This window comes from Pristiophorus japonicus, chromosome 11, assembly GCF_044704955.1.
Source record: "Pristiophorus japonicus isolate sPriJap1 chromosome 11, sPriJap1.hap1, whole genome shotgun sequence".
NCBI classification, from domain to species: Eukaryota; Metazoa; Chordata; class Chondrichthyes; family Pristiophoridae; genus Pristiophorus; species Pristiophorus japonicus.
Genome location: NC_091987.1, coordinates 128,532,724 through 128,547,641, shown reverse-complemented (window position 1 = coordinate 128,547,641; position 14,918 = coordinate 128,532,724). Strand labels below are relative to the sequence as shown.

The following is a 14,918-nucleotide window of genomic DNA, read 5'->3' as shown; positions in this document are numbered from 1 at the left end:
ACTTAAGTAAATAAGAACCATTCTTAATGCTAATTGAATTTGTAACTACTAACTGGATAAAACTTAGTAAATTGCTGTCAGTTAAAGACAGGTTCACAGTACATTATTAGAAACTGAACATGTAGAAGATGTCAACAGGGGAAATGGAAAATTACACTTTCTGCATGTGACTTGAAGACCAGGAAGCTTTTAAAAGTGTTGTGTATCGCATGTAATTAAACTTCAAATCTCTGTTTCCAGGCACTGAATGTTGCTGGTGCAGGCCCTTTCAGTGATGTGGTTTTGTGTATGACTCCAGCATCTGTTCCAGCTGCTGTAAGTCTTCTGCAAGTAGTGGACGAAGACCAGCTTGATATGCCGCTCGAATCCCTGTCAACTTGTCTTGCCATACAGTGGGAAGAGCCTCGTGATCATGGTTCTGAAATCACAAGCTACAGTATAGACTTTGGTGACAGGCAGCCAATAATGGTGGACCGATCCATTAGCCACGTCATACGAAATCTGCAGCCAGATACAACATACAGGTATGCTGGACGCCAAGGATTCAAGTGTGGTGGCTAGTTACTCTAAATTGTTTGGTTGTGTGGTTGCCAAATTGAAGTTAGTGTCCCACTCCAGTTTAGGTTGACAAATGCAGAAACCAAACTTTTGGTGAACAGCAAGTCTTTTTTTATAGTCACGTATGAGCCACTTTTGTGCTCACTGCTCTTGTTATAAAATCTGAGAGAGCTTCATTTAAATAGAATACTTTTCAGATAAGCAGAGCCAACTTTGTGCATTTCAAACAGAATTGCCGTGCATACTCCTTTCACTCATCTGGAATTGGCCAAACGGAAGCTGTATGTGTATTGGAGCTCTTAAAGGGGTACAAGCTTTTTGGCCTTTTTTAAATTTTTCGTTTTATGGAGTATTTGTCGTACTGTTTTAACTTCAAACTTATAATTTTCTGAAGAGTTCTGAAGAACACTTATCGAGATTGAATTCCATTTGCCACTTTTCTGCCCACCTGACCAGTCCATTGATATCTTTCTGCAGTCTACAGCTTTCTTCCTCACCACCAACCACACGGCCAATTTTTGTATCATCTACAAACTTCTTAATCATGCCCCTACATTGACGTCTAAATTTTTGATATATACCACAAGAAGCAAGGGACCTAGTACTGAGCCCTGCGGGACCCCACCGGAAACAGCTTTCCAGTCACAAAAACATCTGTCGACCATTACACTTTGCTTCCTGCCACTGAGCCAATTTTGGATCCAACTTGCCACTTTCCCTTGGATCCCATAGGCTTTTACTTATCTGACCAGTCTGCCATGTGGGACTTGTCAAAAACCTTGCTAAAATCCATGTAGACTACATCAAACGCAGTACCCTCATCATCCCTCCTTGTTACCTCCTGAAAAATTCAATCAAGTTAATTAGACACGACCTTCTCTCATGGTGATTATCCTTGATTAATCTGTGCCTTTCTAAATGATTAGTAGTACTGGCCCTCAGAATATTTTCCAACAACTTGCCCACTACTGGCCTGTAATTACTCAGTCTATCTCCTTCTCACTTTTTGAACAACAGTAAAATGTTACCACTCTTCCGGCACCACAATTAGCCAGAGAGGATTGAAAAATGATCAAAGCCTCCATTATTTCCTACCTTGCTTCTCTTAACAGTTTGGGATACATTTCATTCGGGTCTGGCGATTTATCCACTTTCAAAGATGCTCAACCCCTTAATACTTCCTCTCTCACTATGTTTATCTCATCTAATATTTCACACTCCTCCTGAACTACAATGTCTGCATCGTCCCTCTCTTCTGAAGATAGATGCAAAGTATTAATTAAGAATCAAACCCACGCCTTCCACCTTCACACACAAGCATCCTTTTTAGTCTCTAATAGGCCATACTCTTTATTTAGTTATCACCTTGCTCTTTATGTATTTATAAAACATCTTTGGGTTTTCCTTGATTTTACTTGCCAATATTTTTTTCATGCTCTCTCTCTTTGCTTTCCTAATTTCCCTTCTAATTTAACCCCTGCACTTTCTGTACTCATCCAGGCCTGCTGCAGTATTTAGCTCTTGGTATCTGACATAAGCTTCCCTTTTTTGCCTTGTCCTACCCTGTATGCCCCTTGACATCTGGGGGCTCTACATTTGCGAGTCCCACCCCTTTTATTTGTGGGAACATATTGCTATGAACTCTTTGGATCTCCTCATTGAATGCCTCCCACCGCTCTGACACTGATTTACCATGAAGCAGCTGTTTCCAGTCCACTTTTGCTAAATCACATCTCAGCTCAGTAAAATTGGCCTTTCCCCAATCGAGAACTTTTATTCCTGATCTATCTTTGTCCTTTTCCATAACTACGCTAAATGTAACTGAATTATGATCACTACCACCAAAATGCTCTCCCACTGATACCCCTTCCACCTGCCCAGCTTCATTCCCTAAAACTAAATACAGAACCACCTCCTCCCTTGTTGGGCTTGCTACATACTGGCTTAAAAAAGTTCTCCTGAATGCATTTTAAGAATTCTGTGCCCTCTATACCTTTTACACTGATTCTATCCCAGTTAATGTTAGGGTAGTTGAAATCCCCTATTGTTTTTACAGAAATGTGTCTACATATTTGCTCTTCTATCTCACTCTGACTGTTCGGGAGTCTATAGTACACTCCCAGCAGTGCAATTGCCCCTTTTTTGTTCTTCAGTTTAACCCATATGACCTCATTAGATGATCCTAATTCGACAATTCTTGTTGTAACAATGCTTATAATGGGTGAATATTTCTTGCTTGTTAATTCACTGGAAAGCTGACTATAACTGAAGCATATGAAGATCCAGAACAGGAATAGTTGAAAAAGAGGACACACGAAAAAGGAACTCTGGCAATACAAATTTTCATCGGAGCTCAGGGAGCCATATTGAGCTAAGTTGCAATCTCGTGGCGGCCAGCAAGTCAAGTTAAAATTAATAATAAATAAAAGTAGAAAATGCTGGAAACACTCAGCAGGTCAGGCAGCATATGTGGAGCGAGAAACAGAGTTAACTTTTCAGGTCAATGACCGATGATGGGAGTTGGTTGTGAAGCACTAAAATGCAGTATTTTATGGATGAAGTGGTACAGTATCGAAGGGGGATCAGCAACACTAATTCCAGACTACTGGCAATGGCAACGGCAACGAACCACATGTACAGTCATAGAACACCTAGTTGGCAACAACTGAGGAGAACTGGCTCTGCATGCATCAGCTCAGAAGAAACCAATTGTAGATCTACTGAAAGGACACTTGCAGCCAACCCTGCACCATAGGAATAGCATTGCCCATGGCAGTCAAGGTCACACTCTCTGCTTTCGGTCTCTGCCTCCTTCCAGGCTGGTATAAGGATCAACTGCCAATGTGCTGCCCATATGTATCAAACAGATGACATACATAGGTCAGCCTGGTGAGGATTATCATGTCATTTGACACAAAATAGCAACAACTGTATGACACAATCATCCAATGTCACCACATTGCTGCATTTCCCAAAGTAGCAGGATCATTGATGGCAGGTAGTAGGTTTCTGTTGCTCCTTTGCCACCACTAGTTAGATTGGCAACTCTGGTTGGAGATATTCCTAGAGGTTTAACTATGTAATGTCTGGTCATGTGCTGATTGCCAATGGTATTGTATTCGTTTAGCCTTTCTTTGGTTTTTGTCAGCCTCTTCTCCTCCTCTCTCCTCACCCTTTCAAAACAGTTTTTGGAAAGGCTGAAAAATATATTAGAAATGTTTGCATCCTTTGGAAAAGCTGAAAATGTTTTAACCTAATATGCTGCCACTTAACTTTAGCTGATATCATCTCTTTTAAACGTTGGCTGTAGTTCTTTAAGGGCAGATTATACATGCCGTTTACCACAACCATTCTCCTTCAGCAAACTCCCCGTGCCAGGCCCCAACATAGACTAGTTGCTCAACTTGCATGAGTAGTCAGGGAGAGGTAACTTGCATTTATATATCACCTTTCACAACCTCAAGACATTCCAAAGCACTTTAGAGCCAATAAAGAAAAGGTTTTTTTAAGTATAGTCACTTGTAATGTAGGAAACGCAACAGTTAATTTGACACAGCAAGGTCGCGCTAATAGCAGTGAAATAAATGACCAGATTATCTCTCTTTTGGTGTTGGTTGAAGGTTGGCTAGTACACTAGGGGGCTGAAATTGCCCCTTTACTGAAGGCGTCTTAACACCGGAAAGCGCCGGCCATGCTGCGGAATGCAATGGCCACCGACTTTTCGTGTAATGGCCGCCATTATCAAAATTCCGCTCCTGTGTTATCCCGGCAGTGACCTGCTCTTCCCCCGCACCCCCCCCCCCCCTCCCTCTCCCACTGCTCCACTGCTGCCGATCCATGCTAAGTGCATCATCACAGTGCCAACCGCCAATGTACCCCGACGCCGAAATTCCACTATGAAAATCTTCCTCCCACCCGTGGTGCCAGTGCAGTGAGGCCGAGACCTTCTACAATGGCGGCACGGCTCCTCTTAAAGGGGAGGACCTACTGCCGCTTCCGCCAAGTTTTTTTATGTCGGCCGACTGCCATGTCAGCCCGACAATTATACCGTTATACCCCCAGCCAGCCGGGCCACCAACAGGCAGTCTGGCATCCCCTCTTGGGTGCCAGGCCGCTGGCCCGACCGAAACCCTCCCTGGTGGTCCAGTGGACCGAAGTTAAAACATTGCGCAGGTTCTCCCCTTTAAGTGAAGGGGAGAGCCGTGGTGACATCATCGCGGTGGTCACTACACTCCCCTCCCCCCCCCCCCACCCCCCAACCACTGCCCCCCATTACGAGCAACTTCCAGATCCGACTGGAAAAACAAAGAGCGGAATTTCATTCAAGCGGCCACCCAACCACCCCGGCGGTAAAAACTATAGAAACTGAGTGCATTTCGGGCCCAGGACTCCTCTTCGAATGCTGCTGTGAGATCTTGTATATCTTCTAAAGACGGTACATCCGATAATGCAGCACTCCCTCAGTATGGCACTGAAGTGCCAGCCTGGATTATGGGCTCAAGTCTCCACAATGGGACTTGAACCCACGAACTTCTGACCCAGAGGCAAAAGTGCTGACACTTAGAGCCGATCTTGGGAAATCCCTCAATGCCAGCTAAGCTTCTTCTAGTTTTTGTCACTGTAGCACCGGGACCAGAAATTGGCTCTACTGTTCCTGCATGTAATTTTTGGGTGTGGATGAAAATTGATCTCATAAGCAGTAATTGGTTTAACTTGCTATGAATAACAATTATAAAACATATCAGCTGGCATCTAATCTGCATATAGACATTGCTGCCCGTTTAAATCTGGAAATTGGAGTAATTATTAATGCTATCAAAACAGTACTACAGTATTTTATCATCAAAACCATTCTTATTTTGTGCTTTCAGAATACGAGTACAGGCTGTAAACATCATTGGACCTGGTCCTTTTAGCCACACCATTAAGGCAAAAACAAAACCACTGCCTCCAGAGCCACCTCGGCTTGAATGTGTAGCCTTTAGTCATCAAACCCTGAAGCTCAAGTGGGGAGAGGGGACTGCAAAAGCCTTGGCATCGGATGCCATGCAGTATGTCTTGCAAATGGAGGACAAGAATAGGAGGTAAATTAGACTGAACCTTGGGGTATGGTTTGAATCTTTGACACATGTTTACAATTTAAATTCACCAACTATGCAAATTGAGGGGAGGGAGGTGGATCCAGTGAAGTATGAAGGCTTAGAGGATGAGGGTGGGCAACAGGTGCCTTCTGATTCCCCCTTCCTGTTGAAAAATGCTAGGGCTCCTTTTAGAATTTGCCGTGTTTTAGGGTGAGCTGGGTTGGATCTTGGGGATGATTTACAAAAGAAAGAAAATTAAATTAAAAGCAAAGAAAGTTAACTCAAGCAGGCCTCGGGGAGGAATACAGGGAGGGAGGCAGGTGCATAGAGGGGCGCTGACTCCTGAAATCAAGTCCCAGGCTCGTGGAGGCTTGATTTCTCTGCTGTAAATGGAAGTGTAGATTTGTGTAAGTAATAGCTGTCATATTATTCTCATGAGCAAATGATGATCGACTCATCTAGAATTCACATTATTTATGGGAATTCTGTTGTCAACCGCTCTCGTCACAACCTGAGCCTAGGTTGTGGAGAGGCATGATGGCTGCACCTCAAAACCTTGCTTTTGGTGAAATGCAATTGGGGAAGAAAGGTTTCACTTAACATCGGCAAATAATAAAAGTAGCAAAAAGCCAACCTAACTAATTAGAAAGGAAAAGAGACTTGACACAGACCTGATGGTCCATGATGCATGTGAGATAAATTTTATTATAAAATCGTATTAAAGACTTGGGTTATGTTTCAGGTATTCAACATTATACAGGGGACCATGCCACACATATAAAGTTCAGAGGCTCAGTGAGTCGGCCTGCTACAGATTTAAAATTCAGGCGTGTAATGAAGCAGGTGAAGGAACCTTTTCTGAAGTTTACACTTTCACGACTACCAAATCTCCCCCATCTCCTCTTAAAGGTTAGTGTTCATATCAGTCTTTTGGCATTTTAATTTATCATCAAATGATCATAGAGGATCAGAACCATAGGTTAAGTTTATGTGGCAGTGTAAGCAATAATCCTGTAGCTGTTTTCAGGTTTTGAAACTGGAAAGGTTAGTCTTTCAGTAACCTCAAAGAAAGCTGCCAGAGGTCATTTTAAAGGCATTAAAAGGCCATTTTCTAAACCGCTGTTGTATTTTTAAATTATCTTTCCTTTTTAATTGTAGCATTTATTTCCCCTTCATTCCTCTTCTCCCTCCCTGCCCCCCGGGCCCCACTGACCTCTTGCTTCCAGATAACCCTCCCTCATGTAAAAGGGCACAGCCATCTAATTTGGAAACTTCTCCAATGTCAGTCGGTAGCCAGTTGACTGAAGGTATGTTTGCAGTGGGATGAAACTGGTAAAGGAAGTTTTTGATCTCCCTGTAAATTGCCACTCCACAAGGGGAAGGAAGATCAGAGGGCTATAATCCCTAGCCTTCTGCTGACTGGTTCTGAGCAGCACTGCTAAAAAGCTGCGAGCGCCCATTCAGCCACAGGTAGTGCATGGACTGAGGAGATAAATGGATTTCATATCCATGCAAAACACGCAAATACAATTATTAGGAATAACACACAGCTGATATGTATCTTCTTGATATTAGATGTGTATTCCTTGTAAAACAGATATTAATTTCATAACCTGCTTGTTTTGTTATTTACATCCCCAAATTAATCTGCCTAATTCCCTTCTGACCAGCTCCGAGATTAGAGCAGCTGAAAGAGAACGTGTGTGATCTCACATGGGAAGCTTTGCCAGCAATGAAAGGGGATCCAATTGTTTACAGCGTTCAGGCCATGGTTGGCAAAGACTCTGAATTCAAACAGGTAACGTCTACCATTCAGATATACATTGCAAATGTAAGTGTTGCTACAGGATTAGTCTGGATTGCTCCAATACATCTGCTCACCTTGTTTAGCACTTGTTAACTTGCTATTTTTCTCAAGCCCTGGCTTTACTTTGCTGTCTCTTGATGCTATGTTGTCCTTTCTCAAACCAAAAGAGGAGGTGATCTTCACAGCTGTACCATTCTACTTGAACAAATAAAAGGCAGGGTTGTGTAGCCCGTTGCCTGATGATTCCTTTCTTGCTAATGATAGCACAACCACCCCACTGTCGACATGCCAGAGAATAGGTGAAATTCATTTTTAAATGATCACCAGGTTTAAATGTCCAGAGCAGAGATTTGAACTCAAACCTTCTGAATGAGTTTGTTGCTTTGCTGCTGTGGGTACGGGCCTGTTAGTGAGACCATTCCACTCAGATTTGAGCACCTACGGAGCAATAGTGTCCTGGCTGTTGATTATAATGGGTGCTACAATTTAGGAAATGTAATGTTCTACTTAAATGTAGATACCTCTATTTGTGCTTCAGTAATATTCTGATATAAATTTTAATTTGAATCAAAAAGTAAGTTCACTGGTCTCACATTACCCAGCTCGAATGCAGCACAGGTCACAAAATTGGTACGACAATGTTGTGGCCACTCGGAGCATGGTGTATTTACCAAAGGAGAATATTGCTCTGTCAACTGGCTACCGATTGATTAATGTTGCAGCATTAATCAATACCTTGTCAAGGTAGTTAATTTTTAAATTGAAACATCAACAGAGTGAATAGGATTATTATATTTTTATCTATTTTTATTATTGCCAAGCAACGACATGAATCTAGTTGACAGTAATTTCTAACAGTTTTTTATTAGTTCCGTATTATAACCTGTTTTTTTTTGGTCTCTTTCTATTAGTAGGATATGATCAAGCAGGACATATATTTCTCCAAAATGAAGTGGAGCTAGCTTCATTGCCAATATTTCACACAATTAATGCTTTCCTTCCTGAAAATAACATTGTTAGTATCAATAGTAATGGTAATGAACTATAATCTCATTGTGGGTTAGTAGTGAATTGTTGAAATTTGTGCTTGTATACTTGCATTCATAATCAGTTCAATTGTGTGGCAACTTTGTGTAACTGGACTTTAATAACAATGTCTTTTGTCTAGAAAGGGTTCGAGTAGACAATAGTACGGTCATTCCCTTCTCATTAAAAGTATCGATTCCGAGGGACTGCTTATGATTAAAAATAGACATAAAAAAGTTATTTAGTATTTCAATGGTCTTATTCTATACTGCGTTACAACACTATCACTTCCATTGACGCAAATAGTGGTATGGTAGCGTTGTGGTTGTGTTATTGGACTAGTAATCCAGGGGCCAAAATTCAACAGCACCAGAAAACTGGCACACCACTGATTTTTTTTTTTTTACCTGGTTTTGCTGCTGGGAGCGATGAGGCGACCTTCAGATCGATTTTTGGCACTTAGAAATGTTTTGATGTCGGACCGGAAATCAGTCATAATGGGGGTGAAATTGTGGCGGTAAGACCTGCTGAGGGGCAGAAGTTGGGGCAGGATCGAGTTGAGCGGTGATGATGTCACTGTGCGTGTGCGTCACCACGCTCTCTCCCCTCTGTTAAAGGAGAGAGAATCGGGGATTTTTGAGCTTCAGCCACTGGGCCACCAGGGAGGGTCTCGGCCGGGCCAGCGGCCTGGCACCCAAGAGGGGGTGCCAGGCTGCCTGTTGGCAGCATGCATGGCTGAACCCGGGCAACAATTTGCCGGCCAATTGGGAAGTCGGCCGGAAAAAATAAAAACATGGCGGCCGCGGCAATGCGCCCTCCCCTAGGCCACACACAGTCAGGAGAAGGTGCACCGCCAGAGAAAGCTGTCGGGGGCACCGCGCGGCGGGGCAACAATTTTTTGAGCTGAATTTGGGTTGGAGTATTCTGGAGGTAAGGGGTAGCAGCAGTGCACATTTTGATGACGCGTTTGCGGCGGTCGGCAGCAGTGGGGTGGAAGTGGGGACAAGCCGAAAATCCCCAAGGCTAATTTGAGTCAGGGCGGCCAATGGACTGGAACATGGCGGACACTCGATTCTGCCGCATGGCGGTAACAGACCTTTATAGGGACCCTGAATTTCGGCCCCCCAGAGTCTTAGACTAATAATCCAGAGAACATGTGTTAAAATCCCACCAGAGTAGTTTGAGAATTTGAAATCAATTATATAAAAAGCTAGTATCAGTAAAAGTGACCAGGAAGCTGTCAGATTGTCTTAAAAACCCAACTGGTTCCCTAATGTCCTTTAGGGAAGGAAATCTGCTGATCTTACCCCATATGGGCTTATATGTAGCTGCAGTTCCATACCAATATGTTTGACTCATAATTACCCACTGAAATGGCCTTGCAGGCCACTCAGTTGTGCTAAACCGTGGAAGTACCTTCACTACATGGACTGCAATGGTTCCCGAAAAAAGGACGACCACAACCTTCTCAGGTCAACCAGGGATGTGCAATAACTGCTAACCTTACCAGCGCTACCCACATCTCGAAAGTGATCTTGTTCACCCATCTCCCCTGTGCTCGCAGACTACACTGGCTCCCAGTCTGGCAACACCTCGAATTTAAAATTCCCATCCTTCAAATCCCTCCATGGCCTTGCCCCTCCTTTTCTCTTCCAGCCCTAGAGCCCTCTGAGATCTCTGTGCTCTTTCAATTCAGCTCTCTTGCACATCCCCTATTTCCATCATCACACCATTGGCAGCAGTGCCTTCAGCTGCCTAGGCCCGAAGTTCTGGAATTCTCTCCCGAAACCTATCTACCTCTTTACCTGCCTCTTCTGCTTTAAGATGCTCCTAAGGCACTTTGAGCAAACTTTTGATCACCTGACCTAATATCTCTATGTGGCTCGGTATCAATTTTTGTCTGATTATATTCCTGTGAAGCGCCTTGCGACTTTTTACTATATTAAAGGCACAATAGAAATGCAAGTTGTTTAATATAAATATCAAAAATGTATAACAGCAAAGTGTTCCAACCATTTTTATTGATACTGCTATCCAGATCTAAATTGGTATGACATTTTGAGAGTGGTTATAATTCCAGCATAAGAACATAAAAAATAGGAGCAGGAGTACGCCATTTGGCCCCTCAAGCCTGCTCCGCCATTCAATAAGATCATGGCTGATCTTCTATCTCAACTCCACTTTCCTGCACTATCCCCATCCCAAAAGAACAAACATAAATGTAGCAGCACAAAAGCAAAATCCTGCAGATGCTGGAAATCTGAAATAATGCTGGATATACTCAGCATCTGTGGAGAGAGAAACAGAGTTAACATTTCAGGTCGATGACCTTTCATCAGAATTAGAAAAAGTTAGAGATGCAAGTGGTTTTAAGCAAGTACAGAGGCAGGGAAAAGAGGGAAGGGAGGAAAGTACAAAAGGAAAAGGCATGCGTTAGGATGGAAGGGAGGAGAGATTAAATAACAAAAGGGATGATGGTGCAAGACAGAAGGGGATGGTAATGGGACAAAATAAAGAAATAAAAGCTGGATCTGGAGGAGGTATAAATAGCAATAGCAGAATCATTATCAGTAGTTGGTGTCTGAAAGAATGGGAGCGGCGATAATGATGAAACTGTTGAATTGAGTCCGGAACGCTGCAAAGTACATAATCCAAAGTTTGACGTGCTGTTCTTCAAACTTACATTGAGATTCATTAGTACAGCGTAGGAGAATTAAAATGACAGACAGCCGGAAGCTCAGGCTCATGCTTGCGGACTGAACGGAGGTGTTCCGCAAAGCAATCACCCAATCTGCTTTTGGTCTCCCCAATGTAGAGGAGACCACATCGTGAGCAGTGACTACAGTATAGTAAATTGAAAGAAGTACAAGTAAAGCACTGTTTCACCTCAGAGTGTTTGGAGCCCTGGACGATGGGAAGGGAGAAGGTAAAAGTGTTGCATCTCCTGCACTTGCACGGGAATGTGCCATGGGAAGGGGACGGAGTCTTGGGGATGATTGAAGTGTGGACCAGGGTGTCGCGGAGGAGACGGTCCCTTCGGAATACTGAAAGGGGAGGGGAGGGGAAGATGTGTTTTCTGGCCCCCAAGCTAGGTATGATGGTATCTTTTCTTCAGTTAGCAACTAAAGGCATAACTATAAAGATTGTATAGTTCAAATATATTCTAACAGATGGTAGCAACAAATCATTGATCATAATGTGGTGATTGTTTAAAATTAGTGTTTTTTTAATATTGGTATAATTCTTGGAAAGGTAGCAAAACAGCAAATTATTATGTAAAAGCAACCCTATAATATTTCCTGCGGGCAATCACATTGCGACCATGGTTACTACCGTTTCTAGTATGTTCACACTGAGTTTGTTGTGTCTCTTTTGTATCTATTCAAATGAATAATCTTAGATAAGCATTTCCCTGTGCTACATACAAAACATCTTGCTATAATTTTTCTTTGTACTGGAGAATAGTAATGCCAGTGAGCTGTGAAACTTATATACACAGTCATTTGTTTAAAGATACTGCGCTCATTTTATTTTTATCTTGCCCAGCTGATCTTTAATTTACGAAGTCAATATATCTTTTGAAATGTACCAGTATTTTTCAAAGGAACACGCAGTCTATTTTGTTTAGAAATTGAAATGAATGGATGATGCAGCAGATTGAAGCACTGCCATGCTTTGCCATGGAGTTGGAGGGGAGGATGTAACTTCTGTGCATAATATTCCAGGCTTTTAGTTTCCAATTTCAGGCATTGGAGGTACGAAGAGGAGAGAACAATAAAAGGCATAATTGAAACCCAGTTTCAAGCAAATCATAGTGACTCTCTACAAAGTAGGATTGGCAGTTACATACCCACAGTCACGAATGAGTGCAAAGGTGGTGTGGGATGATACCTCAATCATAAAAATTGTGCAAGAATGTGTGGTTGGTTATGTTCAACAACTGACATTTCATTGCTCAAAAAGTTAGTTAAGAACTGAAACCCAAGCAAAAGACACGTCCAATAGTCTAGTAATTGTATTTGGCTTGAAGTGTTCTGAATGATGATTGTCTTTCAAGACATAAGGGAAAGATGTGAAAGCTTGATTCCAGTAGAGGGAAGTCAGAAGTGAGTATCACGCTGTAAATTGCTGCTCTGCATCTGAGGGGAAACTAGTTTAAATCCTGCAAAACCTGGAAGCTCTGATTCTTTAGCACATAGAATTACGTAGAAATACAGCACAGAAACAGCCAATATAGCCCCACCAGTCTGTGTTGGTGTTTGTCCCCCCCCCCCCACCCCCACCATCATCATAGGCAATCCCTCGGAATCGAGGAAGACTTGCTTCCACTCTTAGAATGAGTCCTTAGGTGGCTGAATAGTCCAATACAAGAGCCACAGTCCCTGCCACAGGTGGAACAGACAATCATTGAGGGTAAGGGAGGGTGGGACAGGTTTGCCGCACGTTCTTTCCGCTGCCTGCGCTTATTTTCTGCATGCACTCGGCAATGAGACTCGAGGCAACCCGGATGCACTTCCTCCACTTAGGGCAGTCTTTGGCCAGGGATTCCCAGGTGTCTCTGGGGATGCCGCACTTTATCAGGGAGGCTTTGAGGGTGTCCTTGCAATGTTTCCCCTGTCCATCCTTGGCTCGTTTGCCTTGAAGGAGTTACGAGTAGAGCGCTTGCTTTGGGAGTCTCGTGTCTGGCATGCGGACAATGTGGCCTGCCCAGCGGAGCTGATCAATGCTGGGGATGTTGGCCTGGTCGAGGATGCTAATGTTGGTGCCAGAGGATTTGTAGGATCTTGCGGAGGCATCGTTGATGGTATTTCTTCAGCGACTTGAGGTGTCTACTGTACATGGTCCATGCCTCTGAGCCATACAGGAGGGTGGGTATTACTGCAGCCCTGTAGACCATGAGCTTGGTGGTAGATTTGAGGGCCTGGTCTTCGAACACTCTCTTCCTCAGGCGGCCAAAGGCTACACTGGCATACAGGAGGCAGTGTTGAATCTCCTCATCAGTGTTTGCTTTTGTTGATAAGGGGCTCCCGAGGTATGAGAAATGGTCCATGTTGGCCAGGGCCATGCTGTGGATCTTGATGACTGGGAGGCAAGGACCGAACATAATAAGAACATAAGAATTAGGGACAGAAGTAGGCCATCTAGCCCCTCAAGCCTGCTCCGCCATTCAACAAGATCATGGCTGATCTGGCCATGGACTCAGCTCCACTTACCCGCCCGCTCTCCATAACCCTTAATTCCCTTATTGGTTAAAAATCTATCTATCTGTGATTTGAATACATTCAATAAGCTAGCTTCAACTGCTTCCTTGGGCAGAGAATTCCACAGATTCACAACCCTCTGGGAGAAGAAATTCCTTCTCAACTCGGTTTTAAATTGGCTCCCCTGTATTTTGAGGCTGTGCCCCCTAGTTCTAGTCTCCCGACCAGTGGAAACAACCTCTCTACCTCTATCTTGTCTATCCCTTTCATTATTTTAAATGTTTCTATAAGATCACCCCTCATCCTTCTGAACTCCAACGAGTAAAGACCCAGTCTACGCAATCTATCATCATAAGGTAACCCCCTCATCTCCGGAATCAGCCTAGCGAATCGTCTCTGTACCCCCTCCAAAGCTAGTATATCCTTCCTTAAGTAAGGTGACCAAAACTGCATGCAGTACTCCAGGTGTGGCCTCACCAATACCCTGTACAGTTGCAGCAGGACCTCCCTGCTTTTGTACTCCATCCCTCTCGCAATGAAGGCCAACATTCCATTCACCTTCCTGATTACCTGCTGTACCTGCAAAATAACTTTTTGGGATTCATGCACAAGGACCCCCAGGTCCCTCTGCACTGCAGCATGTTGTAATTTCTCCCCATTGAAATAATAATCCCTTTTACTGTTTTTTTTTCCCCCAAGGCGGATGACCTCACATTTTCCGACATTGTATTCCATCTGCCAAACCTTAGCCCATTCACTTAAACTATCCAATAACTTAATTAATTATTTAATTATTATTATTAATAATAATTAATAAAAAATAATAATAATAACAACAACTTAACCTATAACAGGCTGGTGGAGGACCTTTGCCTCACGGATGTTTAGCCTAAGGCCCATGCTTTCGTATGCCTCAGTAAATACATCGACTGTATCCTGGAGTTCAGCCTCTGAATGTGCGCAGAGGTTGGGGTCGTCTTGGACCTGGCCTGGAGGCTGTGAAGGTTAAACAGCTTCCCACTGGTTCTGTAGTTTAGTTCCACTCCAGCGGGGAGCTTGTTGTCTGTGAGGTGGAGCATGGCAGCGAGGAAGATTGAGAAGAGGGTTGGAGCGATGACGCAGCCCTGTTAGACCCCGGTCCGGACATGGATTGGGTCTGTAGTGGATCCGTGGTAAGGATTACCGCCTGCATGTCATCGTGGGGCAGGTGAAGGATGTTGACGAACTTTTGGGGGCATCCGAAAC

At 43.5% G+C, this 14,918-nt stretch overlaps 1 protein-coding gene across 3 annotated transcripts in view; it reads left to right on the top strand.

Moving 5' to 3' along the window:
* fndc3a (fibronectin type III domain containing 3A) overlaps nt 1-14,918 on the top strand; it is a 294,181-nt gene that overhangs the window by 272,186 nt on the left and 7,077 nt on the right. For all 3 annotated transcript variants that reach the window (XM_070894043.1, XM_070894041.1, XM_070894044.1), the window contains 4 exons: nt 241-524; nt 5,430-5,642; nt 6,382-6,548; nt 7,310-7,437. In XM_070894043.1, coding sequence (XP_070750144.1) covers nt 241-524; nt 5,430-5,642; nt 6,382-6,548; nt 7,310-7,437 — 792 coding nt within the window. The remainder of the gene's footprint in view (nt 1-240; nt 525-5,429; nt 5,643-6,381; nt 6,549-7,309; nt 7,438-14,918) is intronic.